The sequence below is a fragment of the Notothenia coriiceps genome, unplaced genomic scaffold, assembly GCF_000735185.1.
Source record: "Notothenia coriiceps isolate Sejong01 unplaced genomic scaffold, NC01 NC01_scaffold00037244, whole genome shotgun sequence".
NCBI lineage: Eukaryota > Metazoa > Chordata > Actinopteri > Perciformes > Nototheniidae > Notothenia > Notothenia coriiceps.
The window spans coordinates 27,089,108-27,112,298 of NW_011369945.1; the positions used below are offsets into that span (position 1 = coordinate 27,089,108).

The window sequence follows — 23,191 nt, forward strand, 5'->3', positions numbered from 1 at the left end:
GGTTGGGAACCCCTGTCCTATCCGATAATAATCTAATGCAGAGGCAATAATGTAATATAGTACATTATTTTATATATATATTAAATATTTATATATGTATAGTTTTAAAGTTACAACCGGCCCTTTGAGTGCAAACATAATGCTAATATGGTCCGTGATAAAATTGAGTTTGACACCACTGATCTAAAGGGTTGGAGCAACTAATGATAAAAGCTCTGACAGTTCAGGAGAAAATAAGGTGTACATTTAGTAGGACCATTAATAACAAATAAGTGTGCAGAACGTATTTAGGATGAGGGCATCAAATCTTGAAAACTGTTGTAAGTAACAAGCCGTAAAGAAGTATTATTTTAAAGAAATGCCTAACACAAGAAGCAGTTTGATTATCATAAATCTTTACCGTTTGTTTCTGTATTTGTTTTTCTTTTCCTATGTGTTTTGAATTGAAAATCTATACTCTAAAGCCCAAAGCAATCGGAACAACAAAAATCTGAGGCAGACCAGCATACTGCAGTTCGAGAAATCGTAGGGCTCAAAGAAGGTTTTTAAAGAGTTTGGCTTGATGTCATCAGACAGGTTGTTCAAAGAGTCTGCTCGAGCTCTGATGGAGAAAGCTGTCGTCCGTCTAGACTGAAACATGTTCAGAGCAGCACTGCCTCTGGATCTCATGCTGTGCTCAGGCTCATGAGAGCTTAAAAGCTCAGATACAGCTAGGCACTGGTCCAAGACATGTCTTTAAGGTAATGAATAACATTTCTAGATGAGTCCTTCTTTGCACTCAGGGCCGTTTCTTCCTATCGGCGGACTATGCAGATGCATAGGGCCCCTGCGGCCTCTAGGGGGCCCCCAAGCTGAAAGTTCAGATTCAGCCTCAATATATTTGGGGAGAATTAAAATTAGCCGTCTTTATTTGTACAGCCGAGCCCCCTCCTGTGTTCGGTGAAGCATTATATGCTTTGAAATCAAATGTAGGATATAAACACAACTAAACTGCAATGATAGCAAAGCTGTGGCTTGTGTTTGTGGGGTAATAAAGTCCAAACCATCGTTGGGCTGTCAGCCAATGAGTGACGTCTGAGGAAGATGAAAAATGCAAATTATACATTGTTGAGAAACTGCTGCATCTCTTGCATTTATTGAGGTAGAGGAGCCTTATTGTTTACCTTTTTAATATAATTTGTTGTATGTTTCAATTGCTTGGTTTTCGTGAAATCACAGATTGATGCATCTCCATAGATCATCTTCCATTGTAGTTAAAAAACTGTAAAAACTAGGGCCCCCAAACAGCATCTTGCATAGGGCCAATAAAGTCAGGTTAAGGGCTAGTCTTCTATAATAGAACGCTTTCCACAAGTCGGGTTGAATCCAACTTTTTAAGATGATTGAATCCTTGTTTTTTTTATGGTTCTGTAAATTGCATGTGGTGAAAAGAGTAACACCTTACCCACAGGTTTGTGCCAGAAGAGGCCTCTTCCATAAAATGATAGTCAAGGGACTGGAGCAATCAGATTGTTAGTGTTACATTTCATGGCTTTTTCATATCCCTTCAATGATTAAAGTCTGACCAATCTTTCTCCAGTATGATCACCAGTAATGAAAGGCTCTTCAACCTGTTCCAGCAGTTTGTAGCTGAATTAATAATACAAATCTCACAAGTCCAATTGCAGCTTGATCAATAATTAATTTTTAACAAATGTGATTCATATCAAGCCGACAGCAGTCAATGATGGAGGTCCAACCAATAAAACACTTCTAGGACAAAATATGTAACTAAAAGAGTTACGGCCCGTCCACACAGCAGCTTTGAAAAAATCTTGAAAATCTTGGAGGTGGGCGTGTCTGAAAGCTTGGGGATTTTTTGCGAGCAACGCGACCAACAACCAATCACATGAATCTCCCGCCCCCGAAATACAAAGCAAAAAACCCCAGAGATTTTATGCGAGCAATATATATATATATATATAAACTCCCCAAACAGGCGAAAACCTACCAGTTTGACCCACTCTCTCTGTCACCTCCCATGCCTGGTTCCTCCGGTTTGTATCCCGGTAAATAGTCTGGTCGTAAAGAACCGGGTGATTTGCTACCGTAATTTCTCGTTTGGAATATGAGGAAATGAACTGTGGTATGTCTCTCCCAGCTTACACGCGGTTTGATTGGCTAGCGCTTGTACTGTTAGATTTGCATAAACGGGATTTGATTGGCTGACGCTTCCACCTAAGCTTCAAAAGTTGAACATTGCTCAACTTTTGAACCCTGAAAATCCTGGAAATCTTCGCTTTGCTTCCCCACAATGCAGTTCGGCGAAAAGCGAGGCAAAGTGACGTCACCCCATTCAAAGTGAATGGGCAGAGAAGCGTTGGAAGATTTTTTTAACGCTGCTGTGTAGACGGGCCGTTACTATTTTTGGCTAGGTTCCAGGAAGGTTGATACATTTTTTTTAACAAATTACACATGCTGGCAATAAATGTACAAAGTAACTACTCACTAACTTTGACCTTATTTAGCTTGTGTTGATATAACGATACAATCGACAAAACTCCAAAACTAACAACAAAATCTTTCCCTTTATTTTCCACTAAACCAGGACATTTCCCAACAAAAAAATTACAAAAAAGACACTAAAATAAGAACAAAGTAATTGACTGTTTCAGCATGGGTAAAATATCACTAGTACATACCATACAGTGGGTTATTCACATTTCAAAAAAGAGAAGCTGTCATTAACAAACACACATGTCACTACAAACAGTACAGATTCACGTTCTAATGCCTGTCAATGAGACAAAATGCTGCACAGGCTCTAAAATAACCAGCTTTGCGGTTCTCTGCCGTTGAGCTGTTTATTCGGTAATTGAATACCATCCCGACGTCGCGCCATGAGCACTTCTTCTCCTTCCCCCACTGTCATAGCATTGAACAGACAGCAGCAACATAAGAACGTGTCAATCCTTTTGATCCTCCATAGTTACTTTATCGTCTCGGCACAGCTTATGGTATTGGATTGTTGCTGCGGCTTGTGTGTAATTTCAACCCAGCTTCGAATCATAGAAGAGAGAGAAAAACAGATAGCACAGGTGGTAGAAGGCCGACTTTTCCCCACCTTTTTACTTTATATGAAAGCTCCAGGAGAAAGCTTTTCTGTCCCGCAAGCAACAGAAGCCTTTGAAAGGGGAAGATTAAAGGACAGAAAATGCTTACTTGAAAGGAGACAGACCCACAGGCAGCTCTTGGGGTGACAGATTGGAGGTGTTTTGAAGGTTTGAGTCCATTTTTTGTTTTAGGTCATGCCTGAGCAAAAAGATAAGGGAAGAGAATTATACGAGAGGGAGTCGGAGGACTATAAGTGTATGTCAAAGTCAGGCACTGACAGGCTGTTTGATGTGTGTTATGTAGGTGCCATACTCTGCAGTGGAGAGACAATTTGGAAAATAGCAGTGCTCTTTAAAAACCTTGAACATACTGTATATTTTGTGCCTAATACAGAAAAGTAACAGAAATACTGAAGAACAGGCACCGTTGTGAGTAGAGCATAAGTAACTTTTTTTGTTTTGTGCATTCTGAATTGGTTGTTATGCTTGAATCTCAAGCAACTTTTCATTTCATTTGTGAGCATTTTCTACCTTTGTGATTTTTATTTTTATTATTTTGTCCATTCTAAAAATGAGCCCTGGGGCTGGTCTGAAAATGTGTTTGCTAAAAGCCATGTTTTGTGTCAGGAGACAGAATGGAAGAGCAGTGGGTATTCAGCTGCAGCAGACAGTGAGAGAGAAAACAAACATTCAATTCCTCCTAACTCATAGCTGGGCGAACTTAAAAGGATGTAAGCATTTGCCTCCACTCTGTACATTTTTAACTGTCTTCTCACACTCTTTCATCTGCCTACTCTGTCTCCGTCTCCTGTGCCCTTTATTCTAGCTCTATCTCAACCACTTTGTATCAAATCCCTGCGATAGCTTTTTTTGCTTTCTCCCACTTTTGAGTCAGTGCTTTTTTCTGTCTGTGTGAATGCTTCCTTTGTTCTGTCTCTTTCGTTTTGAATGTGTATTGAGACCAATTATATTTCTGCCGAGGCCACACCACAGATGAAGGGAAGACCACCCGAGTCGACTCCAAACTTAGGCTAGGATGTAACCAATAGTTATTAAATGATTTGTTTTTTTAGTTATGAGGATATGAGTGTTACCTACAACATAAACCTTATTAATATAAAGTCAGGTAATTATTCAGGATCAGGGAATAAACAGTTATTTACTCTCTTACGGAGAAGTGTGCCGATCTTAAATTGCAATGCTTGCACACTGTTACGACCCGTCCCCCTACCAAGCGGTAGTGGCTCGTGGGAAGACCCGTAACATAAAAACAAACCACGCCAAACACAGAATATCGTTAACGACGAGCATTTATTGTCAGCACAGCCGTAACTTACATGCCTACCGGCAAAAAGGAACCAAGTCTGGAGGACGGCAAAAAACAAACAAAAAGGAAGAAGGGGGCCTGGGCCAGCCACACCATGGGCCGTAGGACCCAGACTTCCCTCCTCTACCCAGAGATCTAACACAACCTACTGGGAAAAAAACAAAGCCGCGAAAAATCCTAAACAAACATCCTCCAGAGTTCACACAATAAGACAGCAAAATAATAATGGATCCACACGAGGGGTGAGAGGAAATCCACAGATATAATCCCTCGGTATCAGGACAGGAAAAGAGGGCCTCTTCTCCTCCAGCTTCTCCTTTTAAAGTCCCCAGCTGCATGTCATTAGGACACCTGGGGGAGGCGGAGCCAAGAGCGGACCAGGTGTACCTGTGCAGCAGAGAGACAGAGAAAAGCAACACAAGCACGTAACATGTCTCTACTTTAAAGAGTCCTTTCCTGCTGATGTTCAGGTGTATATCAGTATGTAGTGTCTCTACTTTAAAGAGTCCTCTCCTGCTGATGTTCAGGTGTATATCAGTATGTAGTGTCTCTACTTTAAAGAGTTCTCTCCTGCTGATGTTCAGGTGTATATCAGTATGTAGTGTCTCTACTTTAAAGAGTCCTCTCCTGCTGATGTTCAGGTTATATCAGTATGTAGTGTCTCTACTTTAAAGAGTCCTCTTCTGCTGATGTTCAGGTTCATATCAGTATGTAGTGTCTCTACTTTAAAGAGTCCTCTTCTGCTGATGTTCAGGTTCATATCAGTATGTAGTGTCTCTACTTTAAAGAGTCCTCTCCTGCTGATGTTCAGGTGTATATCAGTATGTAGTGTCTCTACTTTAAAGNCCTTAGCCTATCACGTTCAAAGCGCTGGAGCGCTAGCCAATAGAAGCGTAAGTGTTACATAGTGATGTCAATATGTTCAGGAAGNATATCAGTATGTAGTGTCTCTACTTTAAAGAGTCCTCTCCTGCTGATGTTCAGGTGTATATCAGTATGTAGTGTCTCTACTTTAAAGAGTCCTCTCCTGCTGATGTTCAGGTGTATATCAGTATGTAGTGTCTCTACTGGGACATGCTTTAAAGTTCAAAAAGATCTTTCTTCTGCTCTGATTGGTTAACTGGCCCGCTCTGTTGTGATTGGTCAACTGCTTAGCGATGTCCCGCCCCTTAGCCTATCACGTTCAAAGCGCTGGAGCGCTAGCCAATAGAAGCGTAAGTGTTACATAGTGATGTCACTATGTTCAGGAAGTAAACAAAGGAGTCCAATGGAGGCGTATATTAGTGGAAATGCTGTAAAGGAAGGTATACATTGAAGGTGAAATAGAAATATATTTTCCTTTGTGGAGTGTTCCTGTGATCCAAAGACTCCGTTGTGTTGAAGGTCTCTGCATTAATGAACAGGTAAAATAAATAAAAAAGACAGACGTGACACTGAATAGTGAATCTACAGACTCCCAGCATGCAGTTCACCTTGCTTTAGCAGGCAAGGATTTAGTTCAGAGTACAACTTTCCAAATGCTTTGTGTGTTTTCCCATAAACTTTCATTTTAGAAACAATCCAAAGTTTTGCATCGTACTCAGGTTTAATCCCACACCTCATATAGCTTTATGGCTTTATGAGCAGCGCTGCATCACCTGGGGAGGAACCCTGAGATTGCTGCAGTAATAAGTGTGTGTTTGTGTGTAAACCCGTATGCATGTTGTCAGAAACCCCATTACTGTAATACAACAGTGTCACCAGAGGGAGAGAAACAGAAGCTTTGTAGTAACTGATGAAACAAAAGAAACCCTTTGAAAACCTTGCCCCAAATGAAACAACAAACATATTATATTAAGGTAGAAAAAACCCAACTGCAGCAATATCTCAACCAGCAGCTGCAGGCCCTCCAGGTGACCAGATTCTCTCGTTTATTTTACAAAGTGTAACTTGTTTGTTGTTGGTAAGAGGAAACAATTGGACTGTGCGGCTGTTTTAGAACAAATATTTGGATTGAAGCCTTCAGTTTGGATCAGTCTCTATCTGTGAGGAGGAAGAAGATTCCCACCAGTGACCAGACTCCAGAAATTCATTTGAACGAACTGGTAGCCTCAATAAAATGGAACAGTTGGTCCAGAAATCCTCAAAATAAGTGGATATTCGCTAAAATAGCCAGTTTTATGTGGACATGCAAACATTATATTCACATTTGATAGTTAAAAATGTCTTTGTGCTGCTATAACAACCTTTCATCTTCTGGTTAAGACATATGATCATTAGTGAGGTCCAAGTGTTCCCTCATCAAAAAGCAAAGGGATTTTTCCATTGGATTTCGGTGTATTGCAAACAAACGTTTATGATTCTTACACGTCTTGTTCAGCAGGATAATCTCCACATATAAAAAACACTTTATGATTATAAATGATGTTGATAAAGGAACTACAGCGCAGTCAAATGACTTGTCACCACCGCTAAGCTAAAGGTGGCTAATGTTGGGCTATAAAGGAACTACAGCACGGTCACATGACTTCACGTCACCACCGCTAAGCTAAAGGTGGCTAATGTTGGGCTATAAAGGAACTACAGCACGGTCACATGACTTCACGTCACCACCACTAAGCTAAAGGTGGCTAATGTTGGTCGTGATCACGTTTAGTCATCTCATTTAGGCACTTGTTAGCAACCTCTGTTTTTAAATTCACCAGTGGGGTATTTACTGATGTATTTAATGTCGTGGAACAAAACATTAAAATCTCCACAGATCTTATTTCAGGCTTCTAAAAAAAAACACGTCAAAAAAACTTTGAGCCCATGAACCCGAAGTTGTACAATTGTTGTTGTTCTTTGAGTTTTTACCAAAAATTGATATTTTAACACAGTTCATCTCAGGTGTTGACACGTTACGCAGGAGAGCTTCATATCCATCCAGATTTGCAATGTATCTCACAGTCTTGATGAATAAAGTCTAACTCTAAACGTGAGCAATAGAACTCTTTATTGGAAAGTACACTAAAAACTGCATCCTCATGGGGGCCGCCAAGTTTTAGTCCCATGTATAGTAATTGCGTCTTATCTTTCGCCACATGATAGATTTGTCATTGGATCTGATATGGGGTGAGTGAACTGAAAGATGTTTCTCACTTTGATGAGAGGCTTTAGATTTGTCTGCCAATAAGACACCTTTGAATTGAAAATCAAATAAGAGAGCAAGGGCTGCAGATATAATCGCCTCCGTGTTTTTATTAGCTGATGGATCTGCCACCGGGCCGCACCATTGGTTTAACCTCCTAATCAGGTACCGCCTTGCTGCCGCTACTACTTCAATTAAGGCCGAGAGGCTGAGAGAGACAAAGAGAAATAATGAAAGATGGTGGAGGAGATGTAAGAAAATGAAAGTGGCTGAAAGAGACAGATAGATGGAGAGATTCCTAAAGTATATTGTAGGAGATAAAGAGTGAGGGAAGGCTGCCCAGAGGATCAGATTATACTTTATATATTTTCATTTATTCCTTTTTCTCAAAAAAAAATTCTGTTTATATTTCGGGATGTTTCCATACTTCCATTAACACATTTTTTGTCCCTGATACTGATGTTATTTCTGCTGTAATTCTTGCTTTATTTCGTCACTTTCGCCAATGTTTACATTATTTATCTTTGTTAGTATTTATTTGAACAATGTCTTATTAAATTGTTGACAGTTTTGCTCAATACATTTCTGTGAAATGTAATTATTTGCTATCTTTCGAACCGTGAAATCACAAGACAAATACAAAACAACAACATGTAACAACAATTAACTTCCCTAATTATCACAAATTATAGGTTCAACAAACCGGATACATCATTTAGAGACAGCTTTGTAGGTGTTGGTAAGCATTTTAGCTAGCTTTACAGTACCTCAATGTGTGCTGATTATATTTGCAATGTGTGATACTTTTTTTGTCGGGGACAGATAGTGTGAAATCACCAGAAACTCCAATTATTTCTGTCTTCCATTCTGTCAGATTGGTTTTTAGTTAAGTATTTTCACCATGTGCAGAATGTGTCTTTGCCTCAAATTGTGTTTCTGAAAAACCTGATATCTTTGGGACAATAGTTTGGTCACAGTAGCTTTTACATTCCAGTAAAAGAGAGTTAAATAAATAAAGATTTTGCAACTAAAGGCATGTCTACGGTTTTGAAGTGAATGTAAGTTGCTTCATATAAAAGCGTCAGCCAAATACCATGTAATATAATAATATACTAGCCATGATAGCTTCCCCTGTTTCCAGCATCCATTTTGATTCTTATTAGCAAATTAAATAGGCATCATCAATGGTTATCACTGATAGACCAGAAAGTATTTGAGAAACGTATGTTAAACTAACTCAATAAAATGTGATATTTTAAACAGAAGAACACAAGGTTTAAATATTTAGGGAGCAATAACTGGTTAGGTTTATAATTAATTGATTTATCATTTGATTTCGACCTTTATTTCGAACAGATTTAAAAAACAAAAAAGATTAAAAAAGCGTATAAAAAACAAGAATTATTGATATGATTATTATATGATTTGGGGTTATTATTGATCTCAAATCTGTGCGTATAACACCAGCCACCTTCCCTTAAATGGTCAGCAGCTTCAAGTGAGTTTGCTATAAGTCAACTGTGAACATTTGCATGTCAACATTCACCAAAGTTGAACTTAATGCAAACAAAATGTAAGCTTTAAAAAAGGGCCAAAAGGGCACCGGTTGACAAATAACCAAACAAAAGGAGGACTCTAAGAAAGGAGTCTAAAGACATACAGGGAAAATAAATACTAATATACTAAATAAAGAACGAAACAAAACCTCACTCTAAAAGTGGTACAACTAACACAAAGAATCTATACAAAAACACAGCTAAACTAAAGGCAACCGTCACCGAATCCTAAACTACTCTAAACACTAACTAAGCTACTCTACACTCTAACTAACCTACTCTAGACACTACTAATCACACAAGTTTTAACCCCAGAACAAAGAGCAAGTAGCGAGAGGCATCTGTCCTCATACAGAGCCTCCAGAATGATGATTGTCCCCAAGCTTTGTAGTAATCTCCAGCAGGTGTGCGCCGGCTGTGCGCTGCGATTGGAGTGCGTCGGGCCCGGTGTGCTCCAATCGCAATCTTCAGGGGCGGACCAGGAGATGGGAGCCAATGCCGGGAGGGGAACCGCACAGCTCATTTACATAGAACACACAGCTGAAAACACTCAGACGACCAGGAAGGCAGCAGCCGTAACACTCACCCCGACTTTAGGGAATTCATGTGACTTATATTGTTTAACTGACTGGGCTTTTGCACACGTTGTGTTAATCTTTCATTTGTTGGTGATCATGAAAACACCTCATGACAATAGACTAACCGACAACAAACACAACGAAAAATGTGGAAAAAGCAACAGATGTGCAGACTTTAAGAACCCACCCTGCAGCCCCAGTCAGAAATGAGCCATTTTCCTGTAAAGCTTTTCAGCAGCTTTCCTGTAAACCACAGCGGTGACCCGGCCGTGGAAATGTCTGTGTTCTGCCTCTAATTACGTCTCGGTAATGGATCCACCTGAGCGAGTCCAGCGCTTTGCTTCAGGCGGGAGTCTCCATCTTGGTTTAATGGGGACTTTGTCATTCAGGCCTGCAGCTGCCTGATGGAAACTGCGAGTACTTTACCTTCCCCCTCCTCTCACCACCCTTTATTTCCCTTTCTTATTTCCCCGACTCTACCTGGGATTATCTTCCTCTCATTATTTCTCTCTGCCTCACTTTGCACCTTCCAAACTTCAATTATTATTTCGCTCCAACTTCCCTGCTCTTCCTAGGTTTCATTGAGCAGTTTTTTTTAGTTTTTTTTTCACCAGGACCCCATTAACAAGGTTCGCTTCAAGCTGCTAAACACACAACGTCCCCGGTGACCGTCAGCTGGTGCCGAGCTCTTGTCAGTCAATGGAGCACATTTCAAACATGTGTCAAGGTGGTAAACCATTGGGAGGGAGTGCAAAGAGAGGAGGAATATATGTTGTAGCCTACAGGTGCAGGTCTATTACTGCTGTGTTTCACACTGTGATAAATGACAGTCGCTGCTGGAGAGTAGCTGCACAGTTAGGAAGTGAAAAAGCAAACCTTTGAATGGACCTTTGGATGGAAGTAAAGTTTTAAGTCAGAAAATAGTTAAAGTTTGAAGGTTTAGATCACGTTTAGAGGCAACGAGAGTCTAATAAGTATAAACATTTGGTGAAAATGTGGAAGTTTAAATGTATGTTAACTACGGTTGCCAGGTGCAAACACACTACATGTCCAAAAGCTTTTTCCATTGGGTGAAACACGCTGCAGCTTCAGAAACAATGCATTCAAATAACACACATTCATATTAAGGGGCATGTAAAGGTTAGAAAATAGCTGTTTATACTTTTATCCATTCAACAATCCAGGCAGAAATGCAACCTGTATTATTATCTGCAGCCAAACAGCCAGAAGCTTCTATTAGATTTATTCTTTCCCCCCAAATGTATACAAGTCCATTTAATCTGCCCAGCAACCACACATGACATTTTGAAGTCTGTGCTCATTTTGCTGCCTGAGAGACGCAGAAACAGCCAGAGGCCCCTTCGATGTTTACCAAGTTTACATTGATGCTATCCCGTCTTCTCGGACGCTGTAATAGAACTCAATACTTCAGCCCCCTGGCCACTCAACCAATACACTGAATCACTGAGTGGGTGCACTGTGATAATAACAGCCAAAGGTAATGTGCATACAAGTGTAAATGTTAGAGTGTGTGTGTGTGTGTGGGGTGTGTGTGTGTGTGTGTGCGTGTGTGTGTGAGAGTGTGTTTAGGGTGAAATCTATATTTCTGTTTGGCTGGTGGAACTGCCAACAGCAGAACATTGATGCCAGAAATCGGTGGACGCGTACTCATCTGGACTCAAAACAAACCTGCAGCAGAGCTGCATGTTAACGAGAAGGCCCTGGGTATTAGTGATTAGAAAACTCTCGCTTGTACGTCTGTGTGTGTGTGTTTGTTTGTGTGTGTCTGTCTGTCTGTCTGTCTGTCTGTCTGTCTGTCTGTCTGTCTGTCTGTCTGTCTGTGTGTGTCTGTGTGTGCGTGTGTGTCTCTCTGTGTGTGTGTGTGTGTGTGTGTGTGTGTGTGTGTGTGTGTGTGTGTGTGTGTGTGTGTGTGTGTGTCTGCGTGTGTGTGTGTGTTTACAGCATCTAAGCGAATAAATAGATCCATCTGAAAGTCTAAAATCACTTTCCCATCGTCTAATGTTGTTTTACTGTTGACTAACCTGCTCTTATACGTCAATACGTTTATTCCACTTTCTAGTAGCGCCTCTGTGTGTGTGTGTGTGTGTGTGTGTGTGTGTGTGTGTGTGTGTGTGTGTGTGTGTGTGTGTGTGTGTGTGTGTGTGTGTGTACGTGTGTGTGTGTGTGTGTGTGTGTAGTGTGTGTGTGTGTGTGTGTGTGTGTGTGTGTGTGTGTGTGTGTGTGTGTGTGTGTGTGTGTGTGTGTGTGTGTGTGTGTGTGTGTGTGAGAGTGTGTGGGGGTGTGTGTGTGTGTGTGTCTGTCTGTGTACGACGTGTGTGTGTGTGTGTGTGTGTGTGTGTGTGTTGTGTGTGTGTGTGTGTGTGTGTGTGTGTGTGTGTGTGTGTGTGTGTGTGTGTGTGTGTGTGTGTGTGTGTGTGTGTGTGTGTGTGTGTGTGTGTGTGTGTGTGTGTGTGTGTGTGTGTGTGTGTGTGTGTGTGTGGGGGACACACACACACACACACACACACACACACACACACACACACACACACACACACACACACACACACACACACACACACACACACACACACACACACACACACACACACACACACACACACACAGTGGGAGTTAATGAAGCTTTCAAGTACGTACCCCGTCCGTAATCCAACAGGGATGCTTCTCTCTTTTGGGTCCCTAACTGCTAAAACACACAGATACACACACCTACTCACACATTTATTCAGAGGCTGTGATTAGTGAGCAGTGTGTGGGAGGGAGGCGTTCAGTGGCTGCTTCTTGTTTCATGTTGCAGCTGGTTGGATGAGAGAGGCTTGTTGAGTTTATGCTCTTTTTCTGTAGCTTTCTTCTCTCAGTCTCTCAAACCTTCTTCTCATTTGTCCCTCTATGATTTTACTCTCATTCCTTTGTATAATGTTTTTGTTTTAAAATGTCTAAATGCGAGAAAAAAAATCATTTGATTTGGTCTGTGTATGGACCTAATATACATAACATGTCCTATTATACATATTTTGAATACATTTTGTATTGGTACTGTAGATGTTTGGTAAAACTGTGCATCGTGTCTTTAGAGAAAGCCCAGAGGAATAGTCGTGTCCCGTTATGACAATGGCCATGCCTTAGGCCCTAATGCTGACAACACATTACACCCAGTCGTTGCTCCTTTCACTCATGGGTGGTGAGGGAATCATTATGGATGAAGGAGGGAAGAGCTCTCAGCAGATTCTGTTGTGGCAATAACAAGCTGTCATCTTTGTGTTGGTGTCATAAAAGACAACTCTTCACACCTACAGCAAAATCTAAGAACATGCAGTACAGTCCCATGGATCCCGGTGTAATATTGTTTAAGAGTTGCCCTTTTTCTCCTCTAAAACCAAATAACCTAAACTACCTTAAACACTGATCTGCTATCACAAACATACTTTTGTGCTTTATTTTGTGACATGCTCTAATTAACAGTTTGTACGGACTTTGAAGCCAAATCCTCCTACAAATTATTCCTCTCTGCTATATAACTTTGAAAGTCACATATGAACCACAGTGATGCACTGAATGTCCTTGTTTTTTTCTGAATAATCAACATAAAACAAACTGTAGGTTATTTTTAGTAATTGTGAATACTGTGCAAGCTACCTCCTTAAATTGGTATAAACTGTGTCAAAAATTATGCGAAAAAAACAACAATATCATCCAGTTTCAAAGGAAACATTTGTCAGAAATAGAACATACTTTGTAGAATGTAATAAAAAATGAATGCCTGTATTTTTTAAGCGTTTGTTTTCAAAAGGAACCAGAGAGCTAAGGGCACAGAGCAACAGACAATGTAAGGAAATTAGAAACAGATGATCTAATACATTTTGTTGTTGTGGTTGCAAGCCCTAACATCTCCCAACATGTTAAAAAATACTACCTCTTAAGTGAGATAAAATCACCTGTTTCAGAGGCAGATCGAAACCCATCTTCACACACTGTGAAACATGCAGCCTGATATCACCCACACTTCATTGAGTGACAGTCACAATACTGCCACATTGGTAACTAGTTAAAACATCTGAACAAAATGAACAGCTCTCTGCAGCATGAAGGACGTAAAGTCTGGGAACTGTATAATGTAAACTCGCTCTTTAATTCAAACTGCCAGTTAATCCAAACAGTGAATAATGTGACTGCAAATGAATATATGAAGTATGCAGACAGGGTCAGGAGGTTCAGTTGTTGCTCGACTAAAGATGTAATTAGCTAGATTCACGGTGTAAGCAGAGGTTACTGCCACAGTGAAGTGACAGTGTATCGGCTTTGCTGTGGACAAAGTGAGACAGTGAGTCATCTCAGGATGATTCATGGACATCTGATAGCTGTTTTTTCACGAAACTGTGTCTCAGGGCTTCTTAACATGTAACAACCTATTGATGTGTCATACCCACTTAACGGGAAGAAACTCAGCTAACTGACGCTATGAATATTTTTTTCCAAAACAAAACTCTAACGCCAAGCGTCTGAATTAGCACTAAGCGAAAGAGTGCTAACACACTTAGCACATAACTCACGGTAGAAATATTTTATACTTCGTCGGATCTGCACAAACAAGATATCATAATGTGTGAAAGCTTATCATATGAGATTCCACAGATTCCAATGGTATAAGTATCATCACTGTGCAACCAAAACTCAGGGCAGCGAAGGCAAGCAAAGACAACACACAACTTCACTTTACGTGGCCAAAACAGCAAATACGTCTTACCTTTGCTGTTTTCTGATCAAAAGTGGTATTCAATGGCACTAAAATGCATATAAACGCTGCTGAAGGTTAATCCAATGTTTCTGTGTCACTTTGAAATGACTACTGATTATCTATCATAACATTTATGTCAATATTCTGAGTTTTCATATAGAGTGTATGAGAGCGTAACCCAGCTTTCGGTTTTGGGCATGCTGGCTGCGCATCACTCTCATTCACCAATGGTAATGTTTAGATGGATTTAGGAACTCCCTCTCGATTCTATTGGCTCTGACGGTTCAAAAGTGGTGTCAATCATCAAAATCGACCAATGGGTTCCAGAGATATGGCAAATCCACCCAAATGACCCCAGAGGTGTTTTTTTTCTTTTCTTCTAAACCTCTCTAAAAAGGTCATATTTCACTTGTTTTGCATCAATCTTGATACAGGGTACTTATTATATGTTATTTTTTGGATTCCTAAAGCTTTTTGTCTACTATCCCATCATTCAAGGGTGGTTTTCACTATAAGTAATGTTTTTTTTTGGACGGAAACTATAATTTACATTTCTTTACAATATTCAATCTGAATTTACTTTAAAATAAAAACATCTATATTGATTCTGACTTCTCTACATCCAACTCACAGGTTTATCATTGCTTTGAGAAAAAAGATTATTAATTTACCCCTTTTAGAAGTGAAGATATAGTCATTTGTTCTAGGAATGTCATTTTCGAGCCTGAGACCTGAACACAGGCTTGGGGCTTAACAGGTTAAAGGGGACCTATCATTTTATACATAAATATGTGTCCCCGGTGTGTCAGGGAACTCACAAAGTGTCAGCAAATAAAACCCTCTCTCTTTTCCTCCGTACCCAAATCTCTAAAAACGGGGGTACAACGGAGCTTATCCAGATTTGCATCCGATATCACGTAATATCGGAAATGTGGACCCACGCCCAAGCAGAAACGTTGCTATCAGAAACATTGCCCAACGTGTTTTGGACGTTGGTCTTTGTTTACATTAGCAAGCATCGCTAACACTCAGAGCTAACCTGTACTGGAAAGAGTATGTGTAAAAAAGCAGGAAATAAAAAAATAATAATCCTTGATGTGGTTTGAAACATGATATGTCGTTTAATCACGGCAGCATTTAGCTATATCTCGTGGAATTCTGAGCAGGCATTAGCTCCCCCTCCTCTTTTTTTTTTTTCAAGCTAAGAACCCGAAACCTGCAGTTCTCTATCAGGGCTGAAACAGAGGGATAAGAGGGAAGTCTAAAATGCATGATCTGTTTGGTATTATGAGCAAAACACATCATAGACATGTTTTTTATATATTTTTGATATATCTGAGATCCATAATATATGCCTAAAAATAGCATTAATTGGAGACCTTTAAGAACATATAAAACTGTCAACCACCAGCTAGGTTAACCAATGTGAGTGTTTACAGAGTGTAAAGGTCAGGTAGGCTAATATATTACACAAAAAAGCAACCTTTGAAATAAGGATTGAGTTATAAGCATGGGAAATGCCTCATAAAGCCTCAAGGCTGCATAAAACCCTCCGCAGTGTGAGCTTTTGATTTGTAGTCCGCAACCACAAATCCCAGTAATCCTGAAGTTACATTTGCATTGCATTGCCTTAGCGTTACGGACACCTCTCTTAACACTTCACTGCAGCAAAAGTTCATGAGTTGTTAAAATGAGTTTTAGTCTAAAGAGCGCACTGCTCTGCTGAATAATCGTATTCTTCCCGTCCCTGAGGTTAGTCAAACTTCTGTCAGCCTAATTGAGCAATTCAAAGTCTTCACATTAATTATATTGAGATTACAAATATAACCAACATGTACATCATATATTTTTTTCATTTTATAGGTTTTAATTCTAAAAGTATGATATACTTCTTTGACATGTAGCACTTGCCGTCCATATATCCAGCAGAACATCTATAGGCGCAGCATGTGATAAAAATACTTTCTAAAGATGCCACATGACAAAGATTGCATTAGGTATATCGGTGAAGTTACACTTTTTGTCATCAACTCCTCTGCCCGTTAACCACATTATGGATGAAAGAGAAAGATATTGTGATGGATTCAATACAGAAAAAAAATCAAAAGCTCACCTCAGAGAGAAATGTAATCCAACAGAGGTGAGAGAGTTAGACGGATAAGATCAAAGTGATTATCTTTTACATAACACTTTTTTAACCGTGCTGGTTTTTGTGTTTCGTTTCAGGGTTTCGCTTTTTTTGCCCAATGGCCTCTTTTCCATTGTATAAGCTGAATATGTTGCCTTTCCCTCTGTGGTGCTTCATACACTTTCCCCATGGTTTTTATTATAATTGGAACAGCCAGTTTGATTTTAGCCCCACAGGGGGGGAACTCATCCAATTTGTCTCAAGGAAATCACCAGGTACATCAAGTGACAGCATTGTTTCAGAGCTTTTCACACAGAGTCAATGAAGGGCTTTAAAAACACCCGACACATAACATTGTGATGTTTTGTGTGTATTTTCCCATGCGTATATGTGGATATGACGTATGTAACGGTACTGTAGATTTGAAGGCGTATGTATCAGTGCTGAGTGTTAGATAATGTGCTTGTGTGCGTGTGTTCTCTCTCTCCTGGATGAAAAAATCAAGTGAATAAATGAAGCCAGTTTTAGGGCCTGAAGCATGTGGATTCTCTTCACTCTGAATGAGTGGCTCTGTCCTTAATTGCGCCTCCATGAAAAACCTCTCCTCGTTGTGCGATGAAATGCTTCTGGGCATCAGTTTGCACCATGACCCAATGCTGTAAAATATCACCCTGTGACTTTGAAACTCTTTGAAACTTTCATCACTATCAATGCAAAGCTGTGTATAGGGTGTTGTTCATGTACTGTATGGTGTCTATATTTGGTATGGGTTTAAAAGCAGTTTGCCTTAAAGCAAAACCTTTATCTCTTGTGTCTATAGTGCGATGAAAAGGTGCATGCCACCTTTATCTCATAACACATCTATTTTTACTTTCTGTGTCATAGAAAATAAGTTTTATATGAGTTAGTTTTCTGTTATGCCTGTTACAGGAAGTGAGTGCAACATCCACCATGTAGACCCATTTATCATCATCCCGTGTTTTAGGAATGCATGCGAGCCGTCTACTGAAGCCAAGAGAAAGGCGACTGCTTTAGCTAATGGCTGTGAACGAGATGGTTCCGGTTGGCTTTGTCCATCGCACAACCTTCATCATCGGCATGCCTCTCATTTGTTTGGTGAATTCTCCAGTTAAACTGCTTGTGTCGTGTCAGACAGCAGCATGCTTGAGGGGAGGGTTTCCAAGTAGAACATTTTCCATCTCTTCAGCGTGGAGCAGTAGGTATTGGTCGGGAGTCGATTTCAGCAAGGCCAAAGTCATGGGTAAAGCATTGTGGGAAGCGAGGCATGCTGTAGATTGCAACTTATGACCAGCTATCTTTCCCCTGTGGGTCTTTATGATATACTGTATGTGTCAACAGTGTTTCTGTTCAGCACACATAACGAACCTCAAGCACATAGAGGATTTTTCCACTTTGCCTTGAAATTAAGGATGCTCTCAGGTATGTGCAAAAGATCTTGAAAGTGAAGTGTGTCCAGAGGTGGGAAGTAGTGAAATACAAATGCTTTGTTACTGGGCTTACTGTAAGTACATTTTTTGGTATCAGTACTTTACTCCACGATGACTTTTTACTTTTACTTCTTACATTTTTAACAAAAATACCTTTACTTTCTACTTCTTACATTTTTAAAACAGGCTTGTTACTTTAGTTTTAATCTGCGTTTGGTGGCAGGATCATAATTTTTTTCATAGTCTTTGCCTGCCTATTGATTTTCACATGATCCGTGTATCCATCATTTCGACCATTTCGAAGATCGACCAATGAGAACTTTGTAATCTTTGCCGTTTTTCAGCATCAAAACATTCATTAGCTAACAATGACATTATTGTTCTATTAATATAAAGGGAGGTCAGTTACTTTATAAAACAGCTGGTAGTTATGGGTATTTTTTACTTAAGTACATTTCGAAGCCAATACTTCTTTTACTTGAGTAAAGAAGTTTAGTCAGCACTTATATATGTTTTAAACATGACTATCTGTACCTCTACTTGAGTAAAGGATCTGTGTACTTTTGCCATCTCTGAGTGTGTCTGTGTGAGAGGGGCGCTCTGTGTATGCATGACTTTAAAAAACACGATTTATTGTCCCTCAATGAGAACAACTTAAAAGGATTTTATATTATATTCACTGGGATTCTTTGTGTTTCTCATTTATGTGCAAATACACTCAGGTTTCAACATGTCACCCCTAAATGATCACAAAAAGGCAGTCGGTTAGGTGTGATAGGAACATTTCCATCAGGCTTTTGTAAAAGGCGCTAGCTGAGAGCGGCAGCCTACCTCACCACCATTAGATGCATTGTTGTGATAAAAGAGACTTTTGAAAATCGACTACACAAGCTCATCTTACACAGGGAGAAAGGAACTAAAACTCAAGGGAATTGTGCTTTAAATTACACTCAACACACACGCTCACACACCCTCACACACACTCCTACCACGGATATAATTGCTTTTCAGTCCCGTCCTTATATTTTCAAGATACCAGCTGTCCCCTCTCTGCAGTTGTAGTAAGATGTTTGATTCAGCTGATAGTGGCAAAACTCAATACATTCAAATAGCCACATTAAAGACACACTTCTGCCCGGCACTCTTTTATCTGTGCTGATATGTGACAGTCAGCTAGAAGGATCCACGTCAGTTTTTCCTCTGTGCCGCTTTTACTTCAGCGTTCTCACTTCCCCACTCAATGGAGAGGGGATTACAGCGGCATCACTCAAACCATTTCTCTACTGAAATCCATCTGTCAACTCTCTCCCCGAGCAATATTTCCGTATTCCTCCCAAGTGGAAAGATCAAATATTTGGTATTGCCTAGTGAAATACATTCAAAGGTTCTTAGCCAGTTCCACAATCCAAACAGAAGTTTCTCTTCTAAAGTCATTTATTTTACATCAGATCAAAGGCTTTTATTTCCATTGACAGAGGATAAGGATAAGCTGCAGTGGGTCTCCTGATACGTGCACTGAAACACACACAGAATAAACACACACATGAACAGATATGTTTCCATGGTGGCGCACTACACTTCTGTGTGTATTTCATATTCAACAAAGACAACATTACTGACTGTTTTTTCTCTCCTCCTACTTTTCTTCTTCTCTCCATTCCTCCACAGGTGTGCCTGTACAGGAGTGTTGAGATTGAATCCCAGCATGCCTCTGGCTCGGCAGCATCACAGGGCCACTGTGCCCACAGCAGGCTGGGTCCTGGCTCTGGCTCTGTTTCTTGCTCTGCAGGTAAAAATGGTTAGGTACAAATTCGCCCTGTCCACTTTTCTGAGTAAGGCTTCCCACGGCTTTTTTTTTTTCCACCCCCTTATTTATTATTGATTTCTAATCTACTATTTTAGCCAGCCATGTTAATCACTTGACTCTGGGCACAAATTCACACTGACTATTTAGCATATTATAGAGAACAGACAATTTTGAGTTGAGTGTTGTTTTTCTTTACTTTTCTTCTACACATCAGGCTTTTTAATGTGTACAAGGAACCTAGAACAAAATATGACAGCTTATTATTCACTAATACAAAAGAAGACTTTACATTTCTATCCAGTTACCACCAATTTTGTTGGCTGAAATAACTTCCGGTAGGTTTAATTATGTTTTACTAGTCAGCTTATTACCATTAGCTTGATGAGATGAATACAAATTATATTTCTGGCTGAATTTGTAATGTTTTCAGCTGACTCGTTTTGAAAGAGGTGTGTTGGTTCATGGTCAAGAAACATAGATAGAGATTATAAAAGAAAAAGTCATTATGATTTAAGTTTAAAAACAGATTGAATGTACAGCTTGTGCAAAGGTTCCCTGTATTAAAATGTTCAAACAGTATGTTAAAGGCTTTTAGGTTGAGGCCTAACCCATTTAATTACATCTGTGGATCTCACTTACACATGTGTTACACTTTTACTCTTGTATTTAACTCGTAAACTCTTTACATGTAGAGTATTATGCTAACTACAGCCCCATGCACACACACATCAAAATGTGGAGGAATCACAATCTTGAGAGACCTGCTGTGCCTGGTTACAGTTGCCATACTGGGTTCAGTAATTGGGTTTGCGCACAGGTAGCGTTGATATTCAAAAAGGTGTCATCATAAATACAATCCTTGGTTGATCCCATGGTGTCTGCCCGGGGCTTTATTTCCCTTGAAATGTTACCTCATCTAATGTTAGAAATGACCTGTGCTTGGTAACCTACAGAGGGAAAGCATAAGCTCTGCCCCACATGTTTAACTTGAAAATGGCATCGTCACTGTTGCAGTCAGTGAGAAAATCCTTGATATACATGTTTCAGTGTCATATTGTTTTGTGTCCCCCCCATGGGGAGTTCTCTTTGTTTTTTAGTCCCATCATATTCTGTAAACACAAGACATAAAGGATAAAAACAAACCCCGAGTCCAAACCGTCTGTGGTGGTTTTTGTTTCACATTGCCTCTCTCTCCAGGGTGCCGCTCACGCTGCTCCTTCAGGAGACAACAAGCTGGTTCGTACCACCAGAGTAAGGAGGCAGACCTCTGGGAGGGATCAGCCCCCCTCCCCAGACAACGAGACCCTGCGGGATCAACCAGTGATATTTAACCACGTCTACAACATCAACGTACCCTCGGAGTCTCTGTGCTCTGTGGACGTGGACGCCAACGCACCACCGGCCCCGGGTGATGGTGAGGTCTTCCGATCGATCGGGCGTTTGATGAAACTCACTGTAGTTCTCTTATCTTCTGTCCTGAAGCCATCTTTTGTTCTCATAGAGACACACACATGCATGCGGTATTTTTATACACTTTTTAAAAAAACCTTTCTTTTTGCTTCAAAGGCTCTTATGCTGAGTCGGGGTCCAGACCTTCTATGGAGGGTCCAATGTTTCCCAATGGTCCAACAGAATACATAGAGCAGACGATGGATGCTGACAGCCAGGTACGGATCTTAGCAATGATTTTTGGTTTGATTAGAATATAAAGCAAAGAGAGCAATGCAGCGTTTTGGATGACTGTCAGAGTGAGATGTGAAGAGCCTGTTTGTCAGTGATTTAGGCAGACGGTCTCATGAGGAACGGAAACATCTGTTTTATCACACATCATCATTTACCTACTGATATTCACGGTGATATGTAGCTTTGCCTAGAATTATTTAAAAGAGACACATCACCCAAAGCAAAAACACAAGCAGGACATATTGTTAAAAGAACCTTCAAATATTTCATAGTAAACTTTAAAGGCTGTGGTCATTGTGAATTCTAGTACATAACCTCCAGTTTAATTAATAGAAAAGTAACATTATTAAAATATTGATAGATTGCTGTTGAAAAACCACTCAGCATAATAATTATAAATGATTACATTTCAAATTTCGACATTATGTATTAAGGAGAGCACTGTTTCTTTATACATTAAAAAAACATGCCTCACAATTTATGAATAACACAGACATTTTTCAAACAGTCATAGTGTAGTGAGGCTGAATTGTTTAGAGTTTTTTTTCTTGGTGACTTCATTGGATTTGCTCAAATTAGCGATGCCACCTTTTATCTTGCTGTTGGAAAGGGTTGAATTATTTTCTAGAAATATTTTTGATTATTTTGTTATTAAACCATGAAAGCTGATGGTAAGTTGGTTAATTATTCTGCCTCGTTTTGAATCTACCAGACTAAAGGAAAGTGTCTGATACTCAAAATAATTCACGGAATCCTCCTTATCCCATTACTGTGAATTAAATAAGCTTATGCAATGCCGTTAAGTGACAAAATGCACTTCTTAACCAAACAATTGTTCTACTTCAGGTAACATTCACTCACCGCATCAACATCCCGAAGGCTGCATGTGGTTGTACGGCAACAACCACAATCCAGCAACTTGCTATCAGGGTGGAGATGCTGGAGAGAGAAGTGTCCCTGCTCAGAGCTCAGTGCGGCTCTGGGTGCTGTGGGGAGAGCTCAGCCATGGGTGAGAACTGTTTAACAATGACAAACATGTACAAAGACCGGTAGTATATAAGTAAAATATATAGAAAAAACAGCTTATGGGGAGACAGACGGCAGCAGAATATTGATGCTTGAGGGTTATTTTTTTTCTTCACACACAGTCTCGTTCTAAAAGCTTTGGAGAACCCTTTGCGACTGGTAAGAATTTAGTTCACTATTCAGAAGATGCCGGTATTATAATATGAGGGGATTAGAATGGATAGAGTTATAGGATATATTATGGTTAAAGGATCTGCTCCATTGACACCATCACCCTATTCAAATATTTCCTGAAAACGCTCAATCTCTTCTGTGGGAATATGATTATCTCCTGCAGTCAGGATGTGAATCAGAATGAGGATGAAATGTTCAGCTGTGGAGGACGGCGGCTGGGTAAAAATGCTTTTCATCGATGTCTTGACTTCTGTTTCTTCCATCATAGAGGGATAGGACTTTTTCTGGATATCAGGACGGAAATGATTCGATGTGTTCATTTCTAATTTTAACTAATCATTTAACCCTAAAACTGATTCCCTTTCGATTTAAAGGTCCCCTATTGTACTGTTTTTCATCCATATAATATGTCTCAGATATATACAAAACATGTCTCTGAAGTGTTTTGCTCAAAATACCAAACAGATCATGCATTGCAGTATCCCATAATCCCCTCTGTTTCAGCCC

At 40.0% G+C, this 23,191-nt stretch overlaps 1 protein-coding gene across 1 annotated transcript in view; it reads left to right on the plus strand.

Annotated features, from left to right (window-relative positions):
* The window catches only part of tnr (tenascin R (restrictin, janusin)), a 191,891-nt gene that overhangs the window by 104,546 nt on the left and 64,154 nt on the right, over positions 1-23,191 (plus strand). Inside the window, exons 3-6 of the mRNA XM_010794446.1 lie at positions 19,663-19,783; positions 20,999-21,215; positions 21,368-21,468; positions 22,331-22,493. Of these exons, the coding sequence (XP_010792748.1) occupies positions 19,700-19,783; positions 20,999-21,215; positions 21,368-21,468; positions 22,331-22,493 (565 nt within the window). The 5' untranslated portion in view covers positions 19,663-19,699. The remainder of the gene's footprint in view (positions 1-19,662; positions 19,784-20,998; positions 21,216-21,367; positions 21,469-22,330; positions 22,494-23,191) is intronic.